Source organism: Manis javanica, chromosome 4 (genome assembly GCF_040802235.1).
Source record: "Manis javanica isolate MJ-LG chromosome 4, MJ_LKY, whole genome shotgun sequence".
Taxonomy (NCBI): domain Eukaryota; kingdom Metazoa; phylum Chordata; class Mammalia; order Pholidota; family Manidae; genus Manis; species Manis javanica.
The window spans coordinates 42,962,535-42,988,815 of NC_133159.1; the positions used below are offsets into that span (position 1 = coordinate 42,962,535).

The 26,281-nt window shown below is 55.5% G+C and overlaps 1 protein-coding gene across 3 annotated transcripts in view; it reads right to left on the reverse strand.

Moving 5' to 3' along the window:
- Window positions 1-26,281, reverse strand: part of GLIS1 (GLIS family zinc finger 1) — a 233,631-nt gene that overhangs the window by 8,112 nt on the left and 199,238 nt on the right. For 2 of the 3 annotated variants that reach the window (XM_017673931.3, XM_073233965.1), the window contains exons 5-8: window positions 15,245-15,406; window positions 9,778-9,888; window positions 5,527-5,659; window positions 307-463 (exon numbers count right to left, since the gene is read on the reverse strand). In XM_017673931.3, coding sequence (XP_017529420.3) covers window positions 307-463; window positions 5,527-5,659; window positions 9,778-9,888; window positions 15,245-15,406 — 563 coding nt within the window. The remainder of the gene's footprint in view (window positions 1-306; window positions 464-5,526; window positions 5,660-9,777; window positions 9,889-15,244; window positions 15,407-26,281) is intronic. The other variant, XM_073233966.1, reaches the window with a different exon arrangement.

Below are 26,281 nucleotides of genomic sequence, written 5' to 3' on the forward strand. Positions count from 1 at the left end.
TGGCAGCCCAGAATATGGGGAGGAGGGAGCACGGCATCTTCCCAGGGCCACCCCCACAGACAGGAGAGGGAACACAAGGTGAGTTGCCAAAAAGTCCAGATACAAGTGCCTGGTATGTTACTGTGAGGCACCAATGAAATCAGGCACAGAAAATGTTTGGTACAGAGAGCAATACACAGTAAGTGCTACATAAGCATTGGCTATTTTCGTAATCAGGAACAACCATTCAGCATAGGGACGCCTGCCTTCACTTGCCTCCCATGCAGGTACCCGCTTGCGGCCCAAGGACTGGCTGGCTGTACATACCCATCCCTGGTGCTCTCAGTCGTGGGCAGAGGGGACAGATGGTGGTGGGAACTGGTGGTAGCGTCCAGTGGGTGGTGCCTGGAAGGGACATCGTGCATGGGGGACAGGATGTCTGATGAGAGCCCATTATGGGGGGTGACAGAGCCAGGATACACGCCTGCAGGAAAGCAAACAAATGTCACTGGGCTTTGGCCACTCCTTAGAGGTGGCTGTGGACAACCCAGGAGCTGTGTGCCTGCTTATGGAGAAAGACTGAAGGGAGACTAGCAAGTATTAATAGGGGGCTAGGGACCCAAATGAAGGAGGTGATGGCCCCACCCAACAGATGGCCCATCTGTTCATGCTCTGGCTGAAGGGCTGGCTGTGGGGCCGAGGCCTACCTTGATAGAGGTGGACTGACAAGAGGCTGTCAGAGTCATGGGGTGGTCAGGCCATGTGGGGTTAGGGCAAGGGGTTGCATGGAGGAGGCTGCCTCAAATCCTTAGGACTGTTCTGGGAAAGAAGAGGCCTACTCTGTGTAGCCCCAAAAGCAGACAGAGATCTCGGAATGGAGAGAAGCTTGAAATAGAAGACTCTAGCTCAGGGCTTGGCTGTACCTACTCACAGGCAGAGCTGCTGTGGGGCAATGGGCTGCCTTTGGGGAAAATGAACTGCCCATCCCCAGAGGTGTCCAAGCAGCGCCTGGATGTCCATGGTGAGGGGTTCCAGAGAGGATGACTGTGCTAGCTAGGTGGCAAGCTGGCCTGGGAGGCCTCTGAGAAGGGATACCACAGATTGTGGCACAGGCTGTACACTCCACAAGGGTCCTTACTGAGGAGAGGAATCAGGCAGCCATGCTCTAGTCTCAGACTCTAAACCTCTAGAAGACATGTGCATGGAGCTACCACCTTTTATCACCTTTTACTCTCAAGGGTCTCACCTTTGTTAATGAAATAAATGCACTAATGAATCAAATGGTTGACTCTAGGTCAGGATCAGATGTTGCTCTAGGGGCCCAATGGAGTGTCTGAGAGTAGTTATTGAGGCCAGTGCTTCCCAAAGGCTTCACCAAGGAACCCTAATTAGAGGGGAGAGTGAACCCCTATTCTGGGACTAGATATTGAAAGGGACACAGCAAGGGTCACAAGTTTTTGACATTCCCTATGTTATCTGAAAAAATGGGGCCAATTTTGTATCCCATCTTTATAATCTAGCTGTGTTTATTTGAATTTTAATAGAAGTTGACATTATTTTCCCAGAAATCAGGCCATCAAGTTGACAGCCCAGGAGGCCTCTGTGGACCTGGGGGCCGCACCAAGCTGCAGGGCAGCAGCATCTGCTGGTGGATCAGAGCTCACCCCGCTCAGCTTGGAACATCCTTCTGGTCATCACGGATCCAGACCCAGTGCTCTTTATCACCCACAAGGACCATCTGAGCACACACCACACTCTTTTCAGGGATGGGGTAAAAGAGGAGCTTTGATTTTCTCAGGTGTTTGGGATTCTAAGGCTAGCCCATCTCAGGCTGGCCCCTATGGCCCAGGCCTGCAATTCAGGGAGCTACGACAAGGAACTGAGCAGGGCTGTGGCAGGGAATGCAAACTCGATGCCTTAGGTGGCATGGCAGGGAGCAAAATTAGTGAAACTACAGGAGTTACAATAGGGAGCAGTAGGGACTGTGGCAAAGTGTGGAGAATGTGCCCTTTAAAGGCCTTTGCATTGAAACTTAAAAAAAAGCAAAAAAAGAAAAATTCAACACTGGGCCTATGAGACTAAACCCCTGGGCTGGATTTAGAGCACCAGACATCCTATGGATGGGTTAATTAGATGAAGTTCTATTTTTACAATAAATATGTATTATTAACAACAGTTACTGTGAATTAAGAATATACTATGTGTCAAGCTCTTTTTCCATGCTATTTTGACCACCTCAATGACTGTCAATAGGGAAGATAACATGATCCCATTTTCTTAAGATGAAAAACTAAGTCTTAAGAACTTCAGTGAATTGTCAAGAGTCACAAAATCAGTAGCTAATTAGGTCTTCCAAGTGACACCAAAAGCCCATTTAAAGCCAGGTCCAGGAAATGGCCTAGGGGTCCATCTGAGGCTGGCCTGGAGGTCCAGAAGGGGCTGCCAGTCTAGCCCTCACTTCGGACTGGCTGTGAGGCCCCAGGGCTCTGAAGCTCTGAATGGGGCGCTCTGCCTCTTGGCCCCAGTCCTCACCCTTCCTTGTCTCAGGTACCTCTGCTCCCATGGCCAGCACTGCCCATTCATCTACCTACTGCCTCCCTGGCCACACATCTCTCCCCAGCTTGATCAGGAGGGCAGCAGCAGAGGGGCTTTCTGTGGATGGAGCCTGGCTTGGCACTGTTCACAGCTTGCTCCACTCACCACTCTCCCTAGCGCCTCTCCACCTGCCATCTGGAACCAATCTGGGGGCCCGACAGCCAGGAAGGCCTAGAATCCTGATAAATCCTCTCCCTCTTCCTCAGCCATGCTGACCTCATGCTTCTCACGCCCTCACTGCCCATCATGTTAGCCTGGGTCTGCTACAGGAGGCCTGCCAGAGAAGCTCCTCGGGGTTTCCACTAAGAGAGCTGGTCCTTCCTGATGAGAGACAAGCTTGCAGGAGTTCCCTCTGGTCAGACAACGAAAACTTGATGCCTCCCTCGCCAGCTCCTTCCCCACCCTCACCCCTCTATTCTGTACTCTTCTGTTGTATACCCCCTGAATCTGCCCCATTTTCCCCTGCCTTTGTCCTGTCCTGCTCCAGGTCCTTGCCACACAGCCCCCTGAGGACAAACATGTGGAGGGCAACGGAGTGCGTGAACTAGGCATGTTGAGGATGTGAGCAGACAGTCGATGGGAGCGAGGGAATGCCATACCATGAGGAGCAGCGGGAGTGGTGATGTGTGGGGCCTGCCCCGACTCTCCCCAAGGCACACCACTGCAGGCTGCAAATCAGCATCTCCAGTCACCAGCTCTGAGTGCTTAGCCATTGGCCCCCACATCTGTTCCCAAATGTGCCTCAGGCATTTGCTGTGTGGCCTGCAGAACCTGGCAGCTGGAGCCCAGGGGGATCCAGGCCTCCTGGGTCTGCCTGGCTGGTCCTTCCTTGCTGTGCTGGAAGCATCTCAAGGACAGAGACCAGCACAGGGCCTGGCATACAGCAGGTGCTCAGTATGGCAAGGTGTAGCATTAACAGCAGACTATTTGGTTAGCGGCATGGCTGCAGCCAGGTGGCCAGGGTTCAGATCTGGCCTCTGACGTTTACTGGTTGTGAAACCTTTGCAAAAAGTTTCTTAGCCTCTCAAGGCCTCAGTTTCCTCAACTGGAAAAGAAAGAGCACAATAACATGCACTTTACGAGGCTGACGGGAGGATTAATTAACACATATGTGTACAGTCCCAAGAATGGTGCTGGCACATATTCAACAAATGTTGGCTGTTCCATTATTATGAGAAGGATGAGTAAATAGGTACTCTTCTCATTCACTATGAGCAACAATAATAATAATGATAAAATTATCATTCATGTTGGGTTTATACAAGTGATCACATCCACGATCACCTTGCTGTCACAGCCGGTCTGGGGGGAAACTGAGGCTTAAGGCAAGGAAGATACCACTCACTGTCAGAGCAGCCTGGGCAGGTCTGCTATTACTCCAGTGGCCCTCTGACCCATGTTGATACCTAGGTGACTCTGTTCCTCAGCTGTAGCATGGGCTCACGGGGGATTGAATGAGGTGATATTTGTAAAGTGACCAGCCCAAGCAGGTGCTCAAGGGATGATTGCTAGGGGCCTGGCCCTTCTCCCTAGGCTGGTATTGGGAGAACAGGCTTCCACCCTGGGTCTGCTGCTGACTTCCCTGCATGACCTTGGGGGTCAGTCCTTCTCCTGCCCAGGCCTGAGTCCTTCCAGGTTACAAATGATGGGGTTCAGGACCTCTGCTCCGGGCAGCCACTGTGAATCAGTCACAGCCCTATGTCCTGCTGAGACTCAGAATCCAAGCAGTCATTACCAGCTGTAGAGAGCTGGCACTTGGGAGGCAAGCCATCATCCCTGGGCCGGGTCATCCCTAGGGGCCCTTCATGCCCTGTTTTAGCAACTCTGACCCTGTGAGAAGCAGCCCATGGCAGAGGGACGCCTGGCTGGAGGGAGGGTGATCCCTCATCCACGGACGCATGTTCCTGGGCTGTCCTTGCCCTTGAGGACCTGCCTGAGCACAGAGCCCTGAGAAGGGTGACCAGAGAAGGGCAAACATCTTCTCTTCCTGAGGCTGTTTGGTAAATCTTTGACATGGTTTTAAATCTGCTACTTTAATGCTGAGGGGAAGGAGTGAAAAATTAGAAAATAAAAACTATTAAAAATGGTCGGAGTTATTCAAGAAATTCTGGAGGGTGGGAGGAGTTTTTCGCTCTGATGCTGTGGTTTCTTCATGGGGTGGGGAGGGTAGAGCACAAATATGGTCAGCTGCACTCCGCAGGCCACACTGCCATTGTCTGGGCTGGATTCCCAAGTCACGCAGCCAGGAATTCCTGCCTGGGCCTGAGACCTGCCCAGTGGCCTGCGGCTGCCAGGAGGGACAGACAGGCTGCCTTGGCTGGACCAGAGGCTCTGTGTCTAGTTGGATGGGCCTACAGGGCTCCAGGGGCTTGGGAGGCCCCATCTCTGGGCCACTGAGTTTAGTGATAAGCTGGAAGTGACTATGGCCAAGTTGCCCACCCTCTCAGAGCCTTGGTCTCCTCTGAAGCAAGGACTTGTGGTGAGGAGTTCTGGTGGGGAGTCCATGGGACTTGAAGGACCCTGAGTAAGGTCATGAAGAAAGTTCAGGAGCTGCCTGAGTGAAGGGGAGGGTGAGGAGGTTGGCTAGGTGTGTACAGGGGCTCAGAGGCAGGAGAGAGCACACAGCGCTCAGGGGACTGTGTCCAATGTGCCAAGTTTGGGGCAGGATGCCACTGGCAGTGCCTATGCTCTGCAAGGCCTCCAAGGCCAGGCTGAGAGGCACCTGGGCTTCATCCTGCGGCCAGTGGGGAGCCCTGGAGAACACTACAGGTAAGCACACTTAGAAGGATAAACTGCAGAGGCAATTAAGCCTGGAGGAGTGGGTACCCTTCAACAAGTCGTGCCTATGGGGCCCCCGGTGGCTCACAGAGCATCACTGTTTTCCTGTGGGGCCAGGTGGCAACAAAAGGGCCTTCCCAGGCTGTGTCTGGCCCTGCCTCCCCGCATGCATACCTGGGAGCAGCTCCTGGCCCCGGGCGTGGCCACCCTTCCCGTCGCTGGCAGCCAGCTGTGTGGACCCACGGAGCTGCTGCAGGGCCAGACACTCGGTCAGGACATCGGCCTCAATGTCAGGGCCTGCGTGCAGCTGAGGAGCAAGCAGAGGGAGAGAGGGTGTTAGTGGGAGACCACCCGCCCACTGGAACCCTCCTTTAGGGGACAGGGCAGGAAGGACAGTGGCCCCATGGCAAGACTTTTCACCTCACTGTGCCTCAGTTTCCTCATCTGTAAAGTGGAGCTAACTGTGTACACTGTGAAGGTTGTGTTAGGCCAGGTCAGAGAAGCAGATGCTGAGAGGGAACATGCAAGTATTTGATAGAGGAAGTGCCTGCAGGGGAGAAAGCAGGGAGAGAGCTGGGCAGGCTGGGTTTGCTGTCGGGCCATGTTACCTGTCTGACCCGGAGGGAAGGAGGGAGGAAAAGGAAGTTGGTGGGAGCTTCCTAGACTGAAGGTCCAGGGAGCTGAGGTCTGCTGGAAGTCAGGGGGTCCTGTGTCTCCTAGGAAGGGCTCTTGCCCCGGGATCCCTGTAGGGCCTGCCCCACTCACTCACTGGCTGGGAGCAGCGTGCAGGAGGCATGGCCACAGCACAAACCCTGAGATGGCTGTCAAAGTGCAGCGGCCATGCCTCCTGCAGGCAGCTGGGGGTCTGTGCGGCACATTCTTGCAGCTGCCACAGAGGTGAACTGACGTGGTGCGAGTAAAATGCAGTAGATACCTGCAGTGAGTGTCTTTCCCTCTTCCCACCCCTCCTCCTCTCTTTCTTCCTTCCTGGCACAAGGTGCAGCAGACACAGTTTAGGGCTCGGAACAGAAGACCTGGGTTCAAATCCCACCCCATCTTTTCTTAATCCCTGTGTGACACTGGACAAATAACCTCTTCTCCTCCCCTGACTGTAACAAGGAAGAGTAACAGCCCTCAGCCCAGGCTGTGGTGAGGGGTAATGAGATGATGGGTACTATGCTGAGTGAAGAGTGGGCTGGCTCCACGAGTCTGAATCCCACACGGTCACATGGCAGTGGGCATGCTGGATATATTAATGGCCTTGAGGTCATTGGTTATGAGCAAGGCTGGGATGGTAAATCTTTGGCCAGCAACCTCAGCTGTCCCTAAAGACAGACTTAAGCTCAACACCTCAGAACATCTTTACCTTTCCACATGGGGCCAGATGAGGACAGGGTGGCTTGAGGCCTTGAGGACACTGGATGATGAAGGGGGTATGTACCTGGTTGGCAAGGGCCCCCTTCTACAGAGAAACCCCATAGCCTGACCATCAGAGCCCTGAAGTCTGATTTGTGCAGACCCTCATTTTACCCAGGACAAAACCATCCAGAGAAGGCAAGAGCCTTATCCCATGTCACACAGCAGCTGAGAATCAGCCCCAAGGGTTTTTCCACTCCCCTAGACCAGATGGGCTAGCACCCATGTTTGGGGAAGGCATGCCCAGCCTTCCCAATGGGCTCTCAGTTCCCTGACCTAACAGCTGTTTTCCATGTAAATTAAGTTTCTGGCAAAAGAAGGCCAAGGCATGTTCTTGCAGACCGCAATGTCGATGGGATTAGGAGCAGCAGGAGAGGAGAATTAAGGAAGAAAAGCATTTCTAATTCTCTCTAAAACGCAGCAAGGCTGCCAAGGAGCTGTCATAATACAAGGGTTGCTTTACCCAGAAAGATACATCATCCCCGATGGCTCTTAATGGATGCTTATTGATGGGAGGTTTGCAGATCTGCAGCCCCAGGTCCCTGGGGCTCACTGTGAGCCAGGCACGGAGCCTGGGAAAACCAGGGCACGATTCTCGTCCTCAGGCACCAGTACACTTGGGACAGAAGCCTCCCTGGCATGGAGCCTGGGCCATTCCCGGTCCCCTCTCAGGCCCCTCCACCTGATAGCAGCAGTGGAGTTTCCTTTTTAGGGCCTGGAGACAGATAAGTCAGAAATGGGACCTGGCTGTGTCACTCCCACACTACACAATTCTGGGCAGATTTGTTAACTCTCTGAGCCTTAGTTTACACATCTCTAAACTGGGGGGGAAATGCCCACTTTGTAGGGTTATAGTGAGGACTAAGTAAGGGTCAGTCTGTGAAGCAGCAGGCTCAGGGCTGGGCTAAGGGTCACCCTCCCTTCTCAGGGTGAATACAGACATGGTGTTTTCATGTGAGCTCCTGGCGCACGCTCAGACCATGTCCCTTCTCAGCTCTAATGCTTGCAGTGGCTCCCTGCTGCCTGCAGCTGCAGGATGAAGATAAGTCTCGAGCCTGGCAGTCCCTCCCCACTCCTTTTCCCACTGAGACCCACTTGCTGCCAGCACCTCATCGCATATGCTCCCAGCCTGTGGAACTCAGAGCAGTGGGCTTTCACCAGCCTCGAGGCCTCCTTCCACTTTATTCACTGCTGCATCCATACCTTTTAGAACTGTACTTAGAAAACAGTAGATGCTCCATAAATTTTGCTGAACAAATTAATGGACTCTTCCCCCTCTGCTGTACTGATGTCCCTGGATTGGCCCCTGCTATTTCTCTTCCCCCACAAATGCTCCCTGGTACTTAAGTACCCTCACCCCTGTGTCCCCAGTGCTCCTCGAGATGTGGGTTAAACCCAGCCAGGTGGGCTCTGCCCGAGTTGCTGCTCCGTCTGTCCATGGCTCACACGCTCCTTGTCCAAAACACTGCTGTTGTCTTGCCAGTGGGTTTCAGCCCCGGGCAAGTTCACTATGGATGCAATGTGACCAAAGAAATGACAGTAGAATGTTCCTGGGCTGAAAGAGTTATATCCAACTTTATTTCCATGGTGGCAGGTCAATCACTAAAATCTCATTCACTCAGAGCAAGTCTGCCTGCAGCAAGCCAGTCTCTGCCTCTGGGCCTCTGCCCTTGATGCTGCCACCACTCCAGCCTTCTTCTCTGCTCTCCTACAGCCATGCCACTGTGTTGCCCAGAGCACTGGGAAGGGCTCTTTATATAGGATCAATAACAATGTATTGCTCACACGTGTGCAGAAAGCTAGCCAACCAGGGCCAGGTGAGAATCCTGGCCACAGGAACCTTCATTTTATCCACAGCTGTCTAGGCAAAACTGCTTCTTTCTCAGAGTCTCTGTCCTGGCAAAGGGGCCCACCGTCTGTCCTGCCCCTCAAGTCTCAAGTGGCTCCTTCTGTCGCTCCCCTGCCAGCCCAGCGATGGCTGAACCCAGCCCCTCCTCCCTCCTGCTCAGCCCCCACCATCTCTCCATGTCCCCAGCAGCGGCCTCCCTGACTCTGACTACCCTCCAGCCACCCCCAGCCCATTTTTCATGGTGACATGTCCCTTCTCTACTTAAGGCCCCTCAGTGGCACCCACTATCTTTGGGACACCCCAAGTCCTCGGCAGAGCTTTGGGCCTCCGTGTCCAGCCTGCTGGGTGGCCTCTCCTTGCCTCCCTGCTCAGTCTCAAGACAGATGGGTCTTCCAGCTTCAGTCCCTTTCTGGGGTACACTCTTTTTACTGTCGTTACCCACCCAAGGTTCCTTCAAGACTTAATGACGGCATGCATCAGCTTCTGTTCTGATTTACTCTGGGCTTAGTACTGTTCTAAACCATTAACATGTATTTACTCATTTAATCTGCACGACTACCTTTACAGCAAGCCCTCTATTGCCCCCATCTGACAGCTGAAACACAGGTGCAGAGAAACGTGCCCAAGGCCACGGGGCCCGCAGTGTTGAGCCTGGTGAGCTGGCTTCGGAGCTGACACACCTGAGCTCTACTGCCCCTGGCGTCATTTCTTCTATCGACCCTCCTGTTCCCACTCTGATGGGCTAGGGCCCCTTTCTCTGTGCCCCTAATTACTCTCTGCACACCTCTATTGCAGTCCTTATTATATGATGCTGAATTATCTCTTTATGTCTGTCTCTCGCCCACCAGGTCCCCACTGAAGGAGGAGACCATGGTTCCCATTTTTGTATCCTTGTTGCCTACACAGAGCCTGACAACAAATGTTTATTGAGCAAGGCATGGTGAGTGGGCAGATGGATGGGGGTGTGACTGGGGGATGGTCTGTGGGTGTGTGAACATCCCACTGGCTTGGTGGGGGGACAGAGGACACTTAGGGGTGGGCTGGAGGCAGGTGGCAGATCACAGACAGTAGCACCCTTGGGTGTCTGGAAGCATGCAGGTGCCTGGCCTGATGCTGGACAAGTGGCTGGGAGGCTGGGCCCAGAATGGAGAGCATCTTACCTTCTTACGCACCTGCTGCTCTTTGGCTGAATGGGCCTTCACGTGCTTGCGGAGGGAGCTGGGATCCGTGTAGCGCTTGGAGCAGCCAGGGATCTGACAGGCATATGGCTTCTGTAACATAGGAGGGGCAGGGATGGGTGAGTGAGGGGCCACTTGCCAGGCCTGAGGTCCCACCATGTGACCTGCAATGGGGAGGACAGCTGGGCTGGGGACAGGCTGCAGGCTCACACCCTGTCCCCCTTCAGTTTCCCTGGCCAGGAGGAGTCTGACCTGGCCAGGCCTTCCCAAGGCTGTGCCTGGCCTGATACTGACAAAGGCGGTTTGTGTCTCTACCCTCATACTTGGGACCTCAGGTAAGTCACCGCTCGTCTCTGAGTCTTACTTTTCTCCTCTGCAAAATGGGAACAACTGAGTCCCAAGGTTTCTTCCAGCTCTGACACTCGCTCTGAGAAAAGCACAGCCTTGTAATCCACCACGGCAGAGAAGCAGTGAGTGGACAAGGAGCGAAGTGAGGTGGCTGCCTTAGAGAGGAGGGGGTGAGGGGAAGACGGGGACAGCATGGGGCATGCAGGGCACAGATATGGGGTCACATGGGAATGCGGTAGGGCCCAGGCTGGGAGAGACTGACCACACCTTGCAGCAGGTCCAGTGTCACCAGACTGTTCTCTGTGCACAAGAGACCCAGGTCCTTGTCCCAACAATCATGGGGAGCCAGAGGAAGCTGAATCTCAGACACAGGCCTGGGGAAGCTGGGGATCTGAGTCTTTAGTATCCCTTTTCCTGGGGGCCCCATTGCTCATCTAGAACAGATCCATGCCCACCCACCCTGGGTCCTGACCAGCTCCACCCTGCTCTCTGCACCTCCGATCTCCCCTCACACCACAGTCAGAGGGCCTTCCTAACAGATTTGGCCATGCTCTCACCTTCTAAAACCCCTCCCTGGCTCCCTGGTGCCCTCAGATACAGCCCATCTCCAGGCACTGAAGGCCCTCTGGGACTGGGGCCCCGCTTATATTCTCACCCCTCCTCCCGCCCCTGCCTCTGCCCTTGCACACTCGTCTGCCCAGCCCTTATCACCTCTTCCCCAAACCCTCCTTGAATCTTCCCTCCTCTAGATCCTCAGCTCCCCGCTGGCAGCAACATCTGCCTGTGCTGCTGGCTCTGCCCAGTGTCCTTCTTTCTCCACCGGGTGGTGAGTTTTACTCAGGGGAGGGTCCCTTCTGATTCATCTCAGGCCCCAGGGACTGACCCAGGGCAGGTGTCCATGGCTCTAACTGAATTCTGAGCTCTCCCATAGGGGCCACCACAGACCCTGCTTGGGGGCTCCAGCTCTACTGGGGCCCGAAATCCCTCCGGCTCCCCTGATAGAACACATCTGGTGGTTCTGATTTCTCAGAGACCTCGGGCCTCCTGTGACTGCAGCAGACGGGAGGACATTTGGAGGAGACAACACCTTGGATTAAGTGCCAGGGGAGAGCTGTGTCCCTGTCAGACACACCCACATGCAATTGCCCCAGACCTCACTGACTCTGCCTCAGCTGGACCGAGGTGAGGCCTCTCTGATCTCAGACCCAGGGACCTTGTGGGCAGGAGGAAGCAGAAAGAGAGAACCATACCTTGGTGCTGCCATGGAGAGTTGCCAGGTTAAAGAAACGGAGGAGAGCAAAAAGAGAGAGAGAGCAGTGAGAGGCTTGCCCAGAGGAAAGGACAGCACCGGGCGCGAGGGCGGGCAGCCCATCTCAGACCTGTCCCCACCCAAGTGCACAGAGACGCAGATCACACCAGGCCTGTCTCATGGGCCTGACGCCCACCCCAACACACGCACAGACACATGCACACAGACACACACACACGCATGCACACACAGCCCCTCTCTTACGGGCCTGACCCCCACCCCAGCACGTGCACAGACACACATATGAATGCCAACACACATTTTCTCTCACACTTGGGCCATGCCCTGCCCTGCCCCAGGCCCTGTCCCTTGGGGACACTGATACAAATCCACATGCTTTTGTCAAAAAGCAAACAAATAGAACTCTGTGTGTGCAGGCACACTTGCCTGGAAAGAGGGCACAAGGCCCATCTCCGTGTTTGTTTTTCCAGGGCTTGACGTGTGCAGAACATTCCTCCAGCCCAGCTCCCCTGTGAACCCTCAGGAAGCCCTGTGGCCACCCCAAGCAGCAGCCAAGCCCCCGGCCTGGAGTCACTGCCTAGGCTCCAAAGCCTCCGTACCAAGGACACTCAGTCGTGCTGTGAGGACAGAGCACCATGGCTCACAAAGCCCTCCAAATCTGCGCTCAGAACAGCTGTGCACCTACTGAGTGCTTGCCCCTGCAGGGACTGTGCTGAGCACCACTGTCTCCATTCTGTCTCACATCCATGCTGTGAGAAGCATCCCTACTTTGCAGATGAGGACACTGAGGCTGGTGCTCTGCCCAAGATCCTGTAGTAAGCGTGTGCCCATGACACTCTGCTAGAATGCTCCCTCTCTTGCAGCCCCAAATGGTCCAGTAAAGCAGGCAAAGGAGAGATTATTACCCCCATCTTGCTGATGGGGAAACTGAGGCCAGAGCAGGACAGTGGCTTTATTCAGGGAGTCCGTGGTAGTCAGGACTTGAACCCCACACTGAGTGCCTGGGACCTGGTAGGATTTGGTCAGCATTCAGTCAGCAAGTCACCGGATGGGAAAGGAGGGAATCACATTAGCTGTGCAGACCATGTGTCAGGCCTATACACCTGCCACCTCACTTGATAGCCTGATCTTTCTCTCAAGGTAGGTGTTTGAGGAAACTGAGGCCCACAGACAATAGGTGGAGCTCCTCAGACCTCTGGGGCTGGTTCTTTCCAGTCTGTTCTACCACTTTCCTGCCCATGGAGAGAATCCCACATTCTCTGGTGCCAGAGGGGGGCTGGGGATGTGACTGGGTCCCCTCTGGAAAAAAGGCCCTAGCCTGCATGGGGCTGACCTGCTGGGCCTCTGAGCAAGGGGTGAGCCGCCTGCAGTGTTCACATGGGGATGGGAGAAGTCAGGGCTGGGCTGGGCAGCTGCACCTCCTGGGCTTCACGAGACCTTCTGGGGAGATGAGGCCTGAGATGACCCTGCAGGCTCACCCTGGGCCTGCCCTGCCCTAGCCCTTGGAGCTCTGGTCACACACCCAGTGGGGGCCAGAGGCCTGTTGCTTTGGGGCTGGGTCCAGGAAATATAGTGAGGAGCAAGGGAGGGAGGGAGGGAGGGAGCGGCTAAGTCAGGGTAGGTGACCCGGCCTGGAGGAACATTGCCTGGCCTGGGGTGGGGGGCAGTGTGTGGAGAGGCCTGGTGCTGTGGTGCTGCCTCATGGCCTCTGGCAGACGTACCCACGGTGCTGGGGGCACAGATGGCTCCTCTCAGGGCTTGCACTGGCCCCAAGGGCTGGGCATGTGAGCAGGTAATGAGGGCAGGGCATTGGTTAGAGTGCCTCCTCACCCATGTCCCCAAGGCAGCCTGTGACAGTGATGTGAAGCCTGAGGGGATGGGTGGGGGAGGGCTTGGGTTCAGATTCATGCTAGGGCCAGAGCTCTGCCTACCCTTATCCCAGCTCCACCTCTCCAGGGTGGCCGACACACCTGCTTCTCTGGCCTTGGAATCAGACAGACCTGGGTTTGCATCCCGGCTCTGCCACTTACCAGCTGTGACTTAACTTTTCTGAGTCTGTCTGCAAAACGGAGATAATGGTCCCTACCTTGCAGTTGTCACCAAAATCAAACTGAAGGAGAGTGTTTCCCTTGTTTGTGCCAGACAGTATGATAAAGTCCAAGCATTCTCTCTTGTGCACAGAGATCTTGGCAATTAACATCACCTCCCATACTCTGATCCTGACCCAGACAGGGGGTCAATAACCCATTTGAAGATGGGGAAAGAGGAAAGAGGGTCCCTAGGAAGTTCAGTGCCTGCTCAGCCAGAAGGGGGCCTCATAGGGCCTGTGGGAGGCGGTGCATGCGGCCTAGGAGGACCACAGGCCCCACCTGCAGCAGGAAATGGTCTGCAGCCAGGGTCCATGCCTGGGCCCCCAGCCTACATCTTTGTTCTTTGTGCAAATATTTGGGGAACTCTTCTGGTGGGTGGCGGGGGGCAGGCTGGGAGACCTGAGTAGCTGTCCAGCCCAGCCTGTGCAGTACAGATACATAGATGAGGATACAGAGTCTGAAGAGGGGCGGCTGACCAGGGTAAGTTGGAGGCCATGACACAGCCAAAGTCAGAGCTGGAGACACTCTGGTCCAAACCCTTTATTTTATACCTGGGAAAACCAGACCCAGGTCTGTCTGATTCCAAGGCCAGAGAAGCAGGTGTGTCGGCCACCCTGGAGAGGTGGAGCTGGGATAAGGGTAGGCAGAGCTCTGGCCCCAGCATGAATCTGTACCCAAGCCCTCCCCCACCCATCCCCTCAGGCTTCACATCACTGTCACAGGCTGCCTTGGGGACATGGGTGAGGAGGCACTCTAACCAATGCCCTGCCCTCATTACCTGCTCACACGCCCAGCCCTTGGGGCCCTTGGCAACCAGTGCAAGCCCTGAGAGGAGCCGTCTGTGCCCCAGCACCGTGGGTACATCTGCCAGAGGCCATGAGGCAGCACCACAGCACCAGGCCTCTCCACACACTGCCCCCCACCCCAGGCCGGGCAATGTTCCTCCAGGCCTCTCCGGGTCACCTACCCTGACTTAGCTGCTCCCTCCCTCCCTCCCTCCCTCCCTTGCTCCTCACTATATTTCCTGGACCCAGCCCCAAAGCAACAGGCCTCTGGCCCCCACTGGGTGTGTGACCAGAGCTCCAAGGGCTAGGGCAGGGCAGGCCCAGGGTGAGCCTGCAGGGTCATCTCAGGCCCTCAGATGGACACCCAGGCCTCTGGCTGCAGGGCATTCTTCCAAGGGCTTGGAGTCTCACCCTGCTTGCCTCAGCCCCTTACCCACTATGCCCGGGGAATAAAGAATGGCTCTGGAGAGCCTCTGGCCTGTCTCCAGGGAGGGGATGGGATGGGAGGAATAGGGAGGGCCTGCTCCTGGGATGGCTGGCAGGCCTGGGGAGGGGACGCAGGATGGTGAGCCCATTCACTCCATGGGGCTATGCAAGGATGCTGGTACCCGGGCCAGTACCCATGGGCTAAGGCAGTGGTTCCCACCTGGAGGACAGTGTACGACCTCTTCCTCAGCACATTTAGCATTGTTGGGAGACATTTTGGGTTGTCACAACTGGGAGCTGGGAAATCACTATCTACTGTCTAGTGGATGTCGGCCAGCAATACCCTAAACATCCTATAGTGATAAGACTGCTCTCTCCCCACAAACAATCACCCTGCCCCAAATGTCAATAGGACTCAAGGACAAAGGTGGGGTTTCTGCATGGACCTTGGCTGTACCATGCATTGGACAAGAGGGTGTAGTGCACAGCGCCCCCACCCCTTCCCACCTCGGCCTCTGCCCCCAGCCTACCGTGTCAAGGTGGGTGCGCTGGTGCTTGGCACGGTCGCTGGAGTTGCTGAAGGCCTTCTGACAGCCTGGGTGCTGGCACAGGTACGGTTTCTCGCCCGTGTGGCTCCGCAGGTGGATCTTGAGGTTCTCCAACCGTGAGAAGGCCTTGCTGCAGCCTTCGAACTGCAGAAGAGGCTTGTGAGGGGTGCTCTGCAGCCCCAAGATGGCCCACCACTCAGCCTGGAAATGGGCCCTAGCATCCTTTGGCCCTAGGACCTGCCTGAGGCCTCCAGGTGCCCCAGTTCACCTCCCCATGAAGTGCTCAGGACCCAGACTCTATCTGAAAACCCTGGTGGATCAAGAAAAAATACACCCCTGACTTAAAAATGGCTGCAATGACTAGAGAGAAATGTGGTCTTTCCATCTCTGGGTCTGGAAGGATCCGCAGTGGCATCTGATGGCAGCACAGCCCTGAATGGACAGACAGCTGGTGCACGGCGTGGTGCAGACAGCCCTGGATTTAGAACCCAAGGCCTGGGTTTGAGTCCAGCTCTGTCCCAGAGGCTTTGGGCAGTACCCTTAGCATCTCTGTGACTTATTTCCTTGCCTACCAACTTGAGACTGTGCGGCCACCACTCAGGGCTGATACGGGCCCCAAGGAGTAGGACACTGCCAAAGGGCTTTGTCCAACTGGAGCACAGCATCAATGCTGACTGCTGTCTGAATGATGACCGCATCTGTGGCCCAGAGATATTGTAAACTCTATCATTTGGCCCTTTGTCCAGTGCCCCCCATGTACCAGGCCCCTTGCTGGGCAATGGTCATGCAGTGGGCGCACCTCAGACGTATGATGCCCCTGGTCAGGGGTGGGACTGGACACAGAGCAACAGATGCAGTGCCCTCCTTCTGCAGCCCCCAGCCTGTGCCGAGCCCCCGCCTCTCTCCCCAATCTTCTCACTGCTAATTCCTCTCTCCCTACTCTCACAGCTTACAGGAAGTTGGATGTAGAAATGGGACGCTGTCACTCTCTGCCTAAAGCCCTGTGGGCCTGGCATTCAAGCCCCTGGGCCCTCCCCACCTTTCTGGCCCTCTGGACTCCCACCCCATACTGCCTCCCAGCAGGAATCTGCCAGGCAGTTTCAAGCCTTCGTTCCCACAAGTCACTCAGCAAGGAATGGCCCCTCCATTGTAACAATCCATTCCCCGCCTCAGCCTCCCAGGTCCAGCTCGAATGCTGGCCGGTGGCACGTTCCCTGGTCCCCTGATGTGACTGGCTGCTCCTTCCTGCTTTCCCCCACTGTGTGTGGCTGGTGAGCCAGGTCAGTGTTCCTGCAGTGCCCACTGAGGTGGGGGCAGAGGAGCTGACACAGACCTGCTCTGTCTGCCCAGGGCTGGTGCTGCGTGTTTCACCACACAGCCTATGAGGTGTGTGGCCTCAAGTTCCCCATCTTGGAGGCGGAGGCTTTGTGTGATCACAGGGCTGTGACATAGCAAAGACAGGATGCAGGTCACACCTAACACCAAAGCCCAGCTATGTCTACTGCCTTCTGGGGACAAGTGGGCCGGGGGAAGCAGACCCTTGGGGAGGAAGAGACCAGAGGAGGCTGGCTCCCTCTCCTAAGTCACTTGTTTCATCCCCTAAGCCAGGACAGATGCAAGGACAGGGACCCAGAGACAATGACGAGGGTGGGGTGAGTTTCCTCCATGAGTGCCTGTCTCCTGAAGGCTGGGCCACAACTGCAGGCTGAGCTCTGCTGGGGCTGCTCCAAGGCAGGCTGCCTGCAGCTGGGCTTTAGAGGCTATTCTGCTCCTAATTCCAGATGTTGTGCCTTTTCCATGCATCAAAACCAGAAGGAAATCCTGTTTGGGGAGTAAATAGGCCACAAGCGCCCCAGTGCTCTCCTGCAATGGCTCTGTGCCAAGTTCTCTCCAAAGTGAGGTGGCGATGCTGAAGCTGGAAAGCGCGCTGCCTTTCTGCACCCAGCCAGAGCCTTGGTCCTCTCTGTCTCGTGTGGGGAGGGCAGACATCTGAGGCAGAGGCGCAGTAACTCCTCACATGCTGGGTGATTTTCCTGACTTTGGGAGAGTCCACCGGACTCCGGAGGTCAGTACATCATCTTCCCTCTACAAGGTCCCTGCCCCTCTGACCAGCCCTCCACCTCAGCAGAGTTCCTCCCACCCCTATGTTTTTGTTCAGGCTGTGCCCCATCCGGGATGCCTTCCCTTCCAACCCACTGATCAGTTATTTATACATTTTTCAGAAGTTCAGGATCTCCAGCTTGGTGTTCGTGGTCTTCCCTGATGCCTCTCCCATCTGCATATACCCCATGCATCATGCTGTAGCTGCAGGGGAGTGATCAGCTCCCAATTTGTCAGGAACTCTCATGCCCCTCGGGCTTTGCTTGAGCTGTTCTCTTGGTCTGAAATGCCCTTCCCTCCTTTGCTCATTGGGCAGACAACTCAAGGTGTTCAACCATGAGTTGAACCTTCTCCAACCTTCCTGGCCCTTCCTTGGTCACACCCTGAGCTTGTGGGTTAGAAGGTCTTTGCTTCACACAGGCAGCCTTCTCTCCATGCCTCCAGGCTGACGGTTTGGAAGTTCCTGAGGGCAGGGCTAGAATTTCATTCATAGGGCAAAGGGTGGGTTAGAAATGTGACCCAATAGGGGTTCCCAGGCCTGTGAATGTACCCTCTTCCCTCCAGCATTCATCAAGGTACCCCAATGGTCCTATGTCCATGCCACATTCTTGTACTTCTGTCCAGCCTTGTCCTGGCCCTTCCCTGCACCCCCAGAACTTCCCAGAGCTGAGTCACAGGCTGGAATACAACAAGCAGCTGGCCAGGGCACTGTGATGGGGGGTCCGTCCCTCCAGGTAGCAAGCAGAGGTAGCAGCAGGTGGAGAAGGGGTGCTACCTTCTGAGGACTGGTCTGGGATGAGGATGCAGCAGGTATGGCTGGTATCACTGCCAGCACCCCAGACATGCCAGGGGCCTTGAGGGCATGTGGGTTCTGCTTGCAGCTGCTGTTAAGGTCCCCTTGGTCCTCTGCATTCAACAATTACACAGATGGGCTAACAGGCAAAGAAGGGACGGCAGGAAGGCGCATGGCTTCAGCACATATGTGTGCGCGCTCTGCTGGCCCTGGTGCTGTCACTGGTGTGATCTTGCATCCTCTCCACAGCCCGCAGGGCAAATATTCCTCTCCCACTGCCAGAAGCTGAAGCTCGGGGGGAACCAGCACCACACTTAGCAACACAGGCTCCCGCATGGGACACTGGCCTTGTGTCTCGGCTCCTCCACTTTCCGAGCAATCCAAGGCAAGTCCCTTCAATCTTTGGGTCTCTATTTTCTCATCTGTAAAACGGGTGAGTTCTACCAACCATGGAGAGGGGGTAAGGATTAATGACATAATGCATGGTGAGTACTCGTCTTGGCACCAGGTGCCTGCCAGTATGTCACTGTAGCTATCATTTAAGGTCACAGTGCAGGTAAGTCCTGGAGTCGCATTCTGTCTGGGTGGCAACTCCCAGGCCTGCTGCCCCTCTGCAGAGTTGGAAGTGGGTATGCATGTGTGCACGACATCCCCCTGGGCATGGTGGGCTCCCATGGCCTGCCGCCCATCCTGTTTCCACTTCTCACTCCTTAAACCCTCACCTTACTCCCCATCTTCCTCCTCCAGCCTGATATCTGAACTAACCTCATCACACCTTGACACTCAAGCACTTGGCTCAGGTGTATTGGGAAGGTGTGGGTCTGGGCATGGGGCTTGGAGCAGGATGGCACCGTGGAACATGCTGGATGAGCAGGCACCCTAGACAGGTCTGCTCCCTCCATCTGTACCCTGGGGAGCCAGGACCTGTCAGCAGTCACACAGATGGAAGGGCCTAGCCTGGCCTCCTAAAGCTGGGCCACCTAAAGCCCCTCCCTGCTGCTTCCCCAGACAGCCCCCGAGGCCCCTCCCACTCTAATGCATTCAGTCTATTTCTAAACTGCAAATCTAATTAGGTCAGGCCCACTCAGGACCCTCCAGGGTTCATTGTGCCTTCTGACATCTGATCAAGCCCCTCTGCCTGGCATTCGAGGCCCTCCACAGTCTGGTATGATAGAGCCTGTAGTGGAGGGTCCAGAGGTGGAAAGCAGACAGTCCTGTGATCTTGACAAGTCAGTACCCTCTCTGTGCCTCCGTTTCTCTTTCTTAAAACGAAGATGATAGCAGCCAGTTCACAGTTGTGAGGGTGGGCAATGTGCACATTCGGGTGGTACACAGGCAATGCTCCTTAAATGTTATCATTATTACTGTGGTGGCCTTGACCCTCAGAGAAGACACCAATGGAGGTCAGGTTCACTGACCCCAAAAGTAAAGAACAGGTTGCCCTGATCAATAGCTTTGCCATTGGGCTGGCCCTAAAACCCTTTCCATGCCAAGCCCATGGGATGCCCTTTGGGTGCTGGGAGTCGCCTCCAGAGAGAGTGAGGCAGCCTGCTGGGGTGGGAATGGCCTGAGAGGGCCTCCTGCACTGGCTGCGTGGGGGCTGCAAGGGCTGCAGGGAGGGAAGCCCCAGCACTGCGGGGCTGTGGGTGTGGATGCTGCCTGCAGGTAAACGTGGGTCTTGGAGCAGAAATGGAGCCAAGAGGGACATCCTTGGCTTTGAGCTTTCGTTTCTCTGATGGGGGTGAAGGATTGACCCTAAAAGGTGTAATGATGCCTCTGTGGGGTCTGCACCCTGGCAGGTACACACTGGGGTGGGGCCCTCCTGATTTTTGTCTCCTTACACCCCAGCCCCTGAGATTCCAGGCAGGTCCACCCTGGATAGGTCCCTTCCTCCTGGTGTCAATGTCCAGGTGTACAGCCTTGCAGAGCAGACCTCCTGGGAACACCGCATACCCGACCTCCATGTGGAAGTGGGCAAGGAGGGAAAATTGCTGCCACTGTACTAAGGGCACCAAGCCCGGGCTAAGCTATAGTCAGAACTGCCAACTCTTTGAGAAAGAACTGACCCATCAATCTTCAACACATGGTACAATGTCAGACAAACCCTATAGCTCTGAAAGTGTGCACTGTGTACCCCATTGATCCCCCTGCCCCACACTGTATACCCCATCCATCCCCCCACCCCACACTGTGTACCCCATCCATCCCCCGCCCCACACTGTGCACCCCATCCATCCCCCCTGCCCCACACTGTGTACCCCATCCATCCCCCACCCCACACTGTGTACCCCATCCACCCCCCTGCCCCACACTGTGTACCTCATCCATCCCCTCTGCCCCACACTGTGTACCCCATCCATCCTCCCTGCCCCACACTGTGTACCCCATCCATCCCCCACACCTGACACTGTATCCCATTCCCCCATGCCCCACAGTGTACCCCATCCATTCCATGCCCCACACTGTGTACCCCATCTCCCATCCCACCGCTGCTCATCAGTGCCCCATCACCCACCATGCACCTGCCCCCCCCCCACCCACTCACTTGTTGGATTCCCTCATTCATCCTCTCATTTTTCTGCACATTGATTCACATCTTCTTGCCTCACTCAGCTGCCCCTGTGTGCCTAGCAAGTGTGCTGGGAGCTGGGACTTTAGGGCAACAAAGACCCCAAAAGGCCCTAACTGCAAACAAAAGAGAATGAATAGAGCCCTGAGAAAGGGCTGATCTCAGGGGGCTTCCAGCCGAGGATGGCCAGGGGCTCGCTAAAGCCTTCTGGGAGGAGCAGGGGCTCAACATCCAGGCGGGACAGGGACACACAGCGGGGGAGGGCACAGCGAGACCGGAGGGCCGGTGCATGTTTTAGAGACCGCTAGGGGACTGCTGAGAAAGGATGAAGGGGAGCGGGGAAAGGAGAGGCAGAAGCAGAAACAGAGGGTGGAGGGCCCCCTCCACTCACACCTACAGGGTGTGATTCATTCTGAAGCAGGTGAATTTGGGGATTTTTTTTATCCCAAAAGACTCCACAGGAACTTCCCTGTGCAATCATTGCTGTGGCCCAGCAAATGGGGCATCATGAGTCATTCACCTGGGGGGCTCCGGTGCCACTTCTGCTGGCTGGACTCACTGGCCTGACCTCCCACCTTCCACCTGGATGCTGAAGCCAGGAAATGCTTCCCTCCGCCCTGGCCTCTCCATCCACCTAGCCACCAAGCCAGGGAGATGCCAGCTTGTAAGCATCTTTCACACCTGCCTCCTTTCCTTTGCTGCTCCCCTGCCCTGGGCCATCCTGCCGGCATGGCTCACCCAGGTAACTGCACCAGTCCCTGTCCTGCCTCCCGCCCATCTCTTCCCAGCTCCTTCCCACACGGTAATGTAGAATGAAGAGTTAAGCCTACGTATCTGTCCAAGTCCCTCCCCGATTAATCCCTGCATAGCTCCCCAGTGCCTTGGCAAGTACAAATCGTCACCCCAGCCTCTGGCTGGTATGATCTAGCCCTTGATTATGGTATGGTGGTGTCTGCTCCCTCCAACTGCCCCCACCCCACACACACACACCATTGAGTTTTAGCGTCAGAGTGGCCTGGGTGCTGTAAACCACTTCTCAACTGGATGATGTTGGGCAAGTTCATCTACTTGTCAGAGCCCAGATTCCTCATCTGTAGATGGGGGCATCTCTTGGGCACCCCTGGGCACATGGTGGGTGAGTGTTCTCTGGGAACACTCATGTGTCCTGTGGCCCAGGGCCCTGATGCCACGTGGGTCTACCTGGACAATTATCCAGACACTTCTTATTCAGGGTGAATTTGAAACCCACTGGTTCAAATAACCAAACATACAGCAGGTTTATCTGGCTAGAAACTAAAGGCTCACATGCTATGGGCAACAGAGAGGGTGGCTACTGTGGGTAGCAGGTATAGAGAGAGAGGAGAAGGCACAGAAGGGACATCAAACAGTCTAGAAAAATGTAAGAATGGTGTCAGGGTTTTCTTATTTACCTTAAAATGCATGAATTGCATGAACATTAAAATATCGGTGCTTCATCACCTACGACAAAATGGGGGTGAATTCATAATGATCTAAGTGACTGGGTGACATCCCCTCAGACACCTACCAAGGGCTGGGTGCTGTGTATTTAATGTGGCATCTCATTTAATCATGACAACATGCTCTGCTGGTGAGGCTCCTCCCTAGCAGAACTCTGCAGATAGGGAAACTGAGGAGTTTGATGGACTGTCTGGGCACACAGAGCTGTCTGAGTAAATGAATAAATGGGCAGATGTGTGCATGAGGGAGGCTATGACCATGACAGCAGCTATCACATTCACTATGTACCCAGGACTGGGCCAGACTCTTCCTGAACACAATCTCCTTAGTCCCAGGAAGCCAGTACAACAATCCCCTTGTTCCAGAGGCAGAAACTGAAGCCCAGGGAGTTTGTGTGTCAGAGCCCCAGGGCTCCTGAGGGGTGCAGCCTGGGTTTGCCTCCAGGGCCTGAGGGCTCTGCCCTGGGCCACACTAGCGTCTCAGGCAGCCGCAGCCAAAGGGGTGCCAGGAGATCCTAGGCCAATGGTCTCTTCAGTCCCCTTCAGTCAAGGGGACATCACTGACTCCAGGTCACACAGCCAGTAAGTGGCACAGCTGGGATCCGATCTTGAGTCTGGCTGATGTGTAAGTCTGTCTATATATGTCCCTAACCCCTCTGGCCACTGCCTCAGGAACCCCTCATAAAGCCCTCAAAACGGGGCTGGCACTCAGCAGCTATTGCTATGATTTCCAGCTAGGCCCTCATCCTAGGTTCCATTCCCCGGTGGAGGCCAGGCCTGGCCCTGGGTGCAGAGCTGGTGCTGAGAAAGCAGGCTCCTGCCTTCCTCTGGTGCCCTCTGAGACAGGAGATGCCAGCACACGAGGACAAGCGAGGCTCATGGTGGCAAAGAGCGAGCCACCCGCCCCCACCCCGGCTGACGCACACAGTGCAGGCTCTTGAAAGGCCCAGTTCCCACACAAGGGGCGTGTTCCAAAAAAAGATTAAAATAACGGGGGAAAATACCCGGGGAACCATGAAGCCTACACCATCTGGAGTTTTATAGTAACAGGCAGGGGAAAATCAGAACCTAATTGAAAAAAGTCCACTGCAATCCATTACCGCTGTGTGATGTGCAGGACCGAGGGCAGGAGACAAAAGCCAGAGGGGAGCCATCCCAGGCACTGGGGAGGGGGCACTGTCTTCCCCTCCAGGCCAGGCCTGAGGACCCTTCAAGCGCTAGCTGGGGAGAGGGAAGGCACTGAGGCAGGCGTCAGAATCTGTAGGGCTGGGCTCACCCCATTCAGCAGGCTGCCTTCTCTGAGCCTCTCCCGTATTGGAGAATGGCTGAGCAAGATCATTCAGGGAAGCTGCAGCATGCAGCCAGACACTGCTGGTGCTGGGTGCCACTGTTCTCTCCCTCTGGCCCTGGGGAAGGATGAAGGACCCTGTTTCACTTGTGAGCTGTGGGACATGGTGCCACAAGCCACAGGTGATGAGGTCACACAGACGGAGGCCTGTGCCAGGGCTGCACCACTGACAGCCACACACTTGGGCAAGACATCCCATCTCTGTCCTCATTTTTCACCTTTCTAAAATGGGGCCACTGCAAATGTCTGCTAGAAGTAAAAGGATATGCCCAGCATATGGGTTGGCACACAGTGGGTGCCTGATAAATGTCAAGTTTCTTTCCTGGGGCCATCATGGCCCAAATGGGAGGGAGGGCCCAGTTTCTCATGCTCTGGCTAAGAATCTGGACAGAAAGGGCAGAGAGGGGATTTGGGGGAACAGTGAAGGGTGGGGGCAGAGGAGGAAATGCCTCCAGTTTTGGCATTTGCCAGTGACTTGCTTCTAAACAAACACATTTCTGGTTTAAGGGTAAAATATATTGGGTTACAACAGTCTGGCAGGCCATTCAGGGATCAACTCTCATATTTGTACAAACTTTTAACTTACTTTACAACAACTTGGATGGGAGAACCACGTAGTGCTGGATCCTTCTCCAAGATGTCAAATAATTCTGTGTTTGGCCAGCTTGAAAGGCCAGCGAGCCGGGAGCTGAGGTCCACTCCTCACGCCCACACCCTGGGTGTGGGGTTGGGGAGCTTGGGCCCAGATGTTATTGTCCTATGAGCCCCCATGGGGTTCCCATAGGTTGGTGTCCTCAGCCTCTTGCTTCTCCGGTCCTTGAGGGGTTGGGGCAAGAAGGGGAGGGACAGCTGTGGAGAGAGCCCTGGGGCGTTAAGGCTGGAGGTCCCAGCCTGTGCCCTGTGAGGCCCTTGAGGGTCTAGCTTTGGGCACAAAGAGCTGTCTGAGTAAATGAATAAATGGGCAGATGTGTGCATGAGGGAGGCTATGACCATGACAGCAGCTATCACATTCACTATGTACCCAGGACTGGGCCAGACTCTTCCTGAACACAATCTCCTTAGTCCCAGGAAGCCAGTACAACAATCCCCTTGTTCCAGAGGCAGAAACTGAAGCCCAGGGAGTTTGTGTGTCAGAGCCCCAGGGCTCCTGAGGGGTGCAGCCTGGGTTTGCCTCCAGGGCCTAAGGGCTCTGCCCTGGGCCACACTAGCGTCTCAGGCAGCCGCAGCCAAAGGGGTGCCAGGAGATCCTAGGCCAATGGTCTCTTCATGTCTGCTCGGCTCTCTGGGCCTTCACAAAGCTCTAGAGAGGCTGGCAGGCTGAGAGGGGGTCGGGGAACACAAAAGGCAAGCAAAGGGCAAATGGGCTGGGGGCCACAGGCCTCCCTCCAAGAGCCAGCCAGGTGTGCCTGCCCATGGGAGGAGGCTTCTAAGGTGGGGTCCGGCCACCAGTCCCCTGGGTCCTTCCTCGCTAGGACTACACTGAAGGCTGAACCCTTCTTCAGCACCATGTCCATGCCTGGGCAAGAAACCGGCTCCTGTTTCCAGCCAGCGAGGGTCAAGAGGGCTAGGCCATCCCTCTTGAAGTGTGTGGAGCCCCCAAAGGGGGGCTCAGCCTGCTTCCTAAGTAGATAGGTGGGGTCCAGGGGAGCTCCCAGTACAGAGCAGTGGCTAGATGTCACTTGAGATGTGGAGAGACGCTGTCTAGAGGCCAGTGCCCAGTAGAAAGAAGACTGCACACAGAATGGCTGACACACACACCAAGCCACCAGCCACTGACCTGGAAATACAGATGCACATGCTGTGACACCTCACCTCCCAACCAAGTCATATGTCAAAGACACAGCCTCAGGACATCAAGACTCAGCACTAACTCAAACACACATACATCCCTCATGTCACAGAGACCCATGGGCCAGCACACATGCACACATATACACCCAGGCCCCAGACCCCACCACAGCCCACAATATACAAACTCCCTGGAGCCCGGACACACTGACACACAGCCCTGTATACAGCACGGCTCATCCAGCATGTGACAGCCTCAAGGAGGTCTGTGTGTGCACGGGGAGAAGAGCCTTCCCCAGGGATCACATCCAGAAAAGGCTTCCAGGAGGTCAGGGAGGGACATGTCCTCACCCCAACATCAACACAGCCCGTATACCTTTTTCCATGGCTCTAGGGAACCCCGGAAGTTGGCTCTGAGGCTTCAGATGGGAGGCACCAGGCCCACTGTACCTCCTAACGTTCCCACGGGAGCTGTACTGACTTGGCTTTGGGGAGGGCACACATGACCTGAGAGAACCCCAAGACAAGTCCAAGAACACTCTTTGGCCCTGTTGACTTCCAGCCCAATGCCTACTCCCCCTCCCCATGTTCCAGCCACATCCATACCTTCCTGCCTCCAGGCCTTTGCCCGTGCTGTGTCCTCTGCTCACAAGCACCCTCTATCCTCCTTTCCAGTCCTCCCTGTCCTTCTGGCTTGACTCAACCCTCAGCTCCAGCCCCACTCTGAGAAAGACACTTCCACTTAGGAAGACAAGGCCTCCCCTAATCCTCCCCATTCCTGCCCTTTCTGGAGTGCCTGGCTCCTTGTTCTGCCTAGCTGTTACCCTGGCGCTGAGGCCAGGACTGCCTGACTCTCACAGCTCACCCTCCATGTAGACCCTGCACACTCCCTGGGGACTTGCCTGGTCCCTGGCAAGGCCTCTCAGAGCTCAACCCTGGGAGG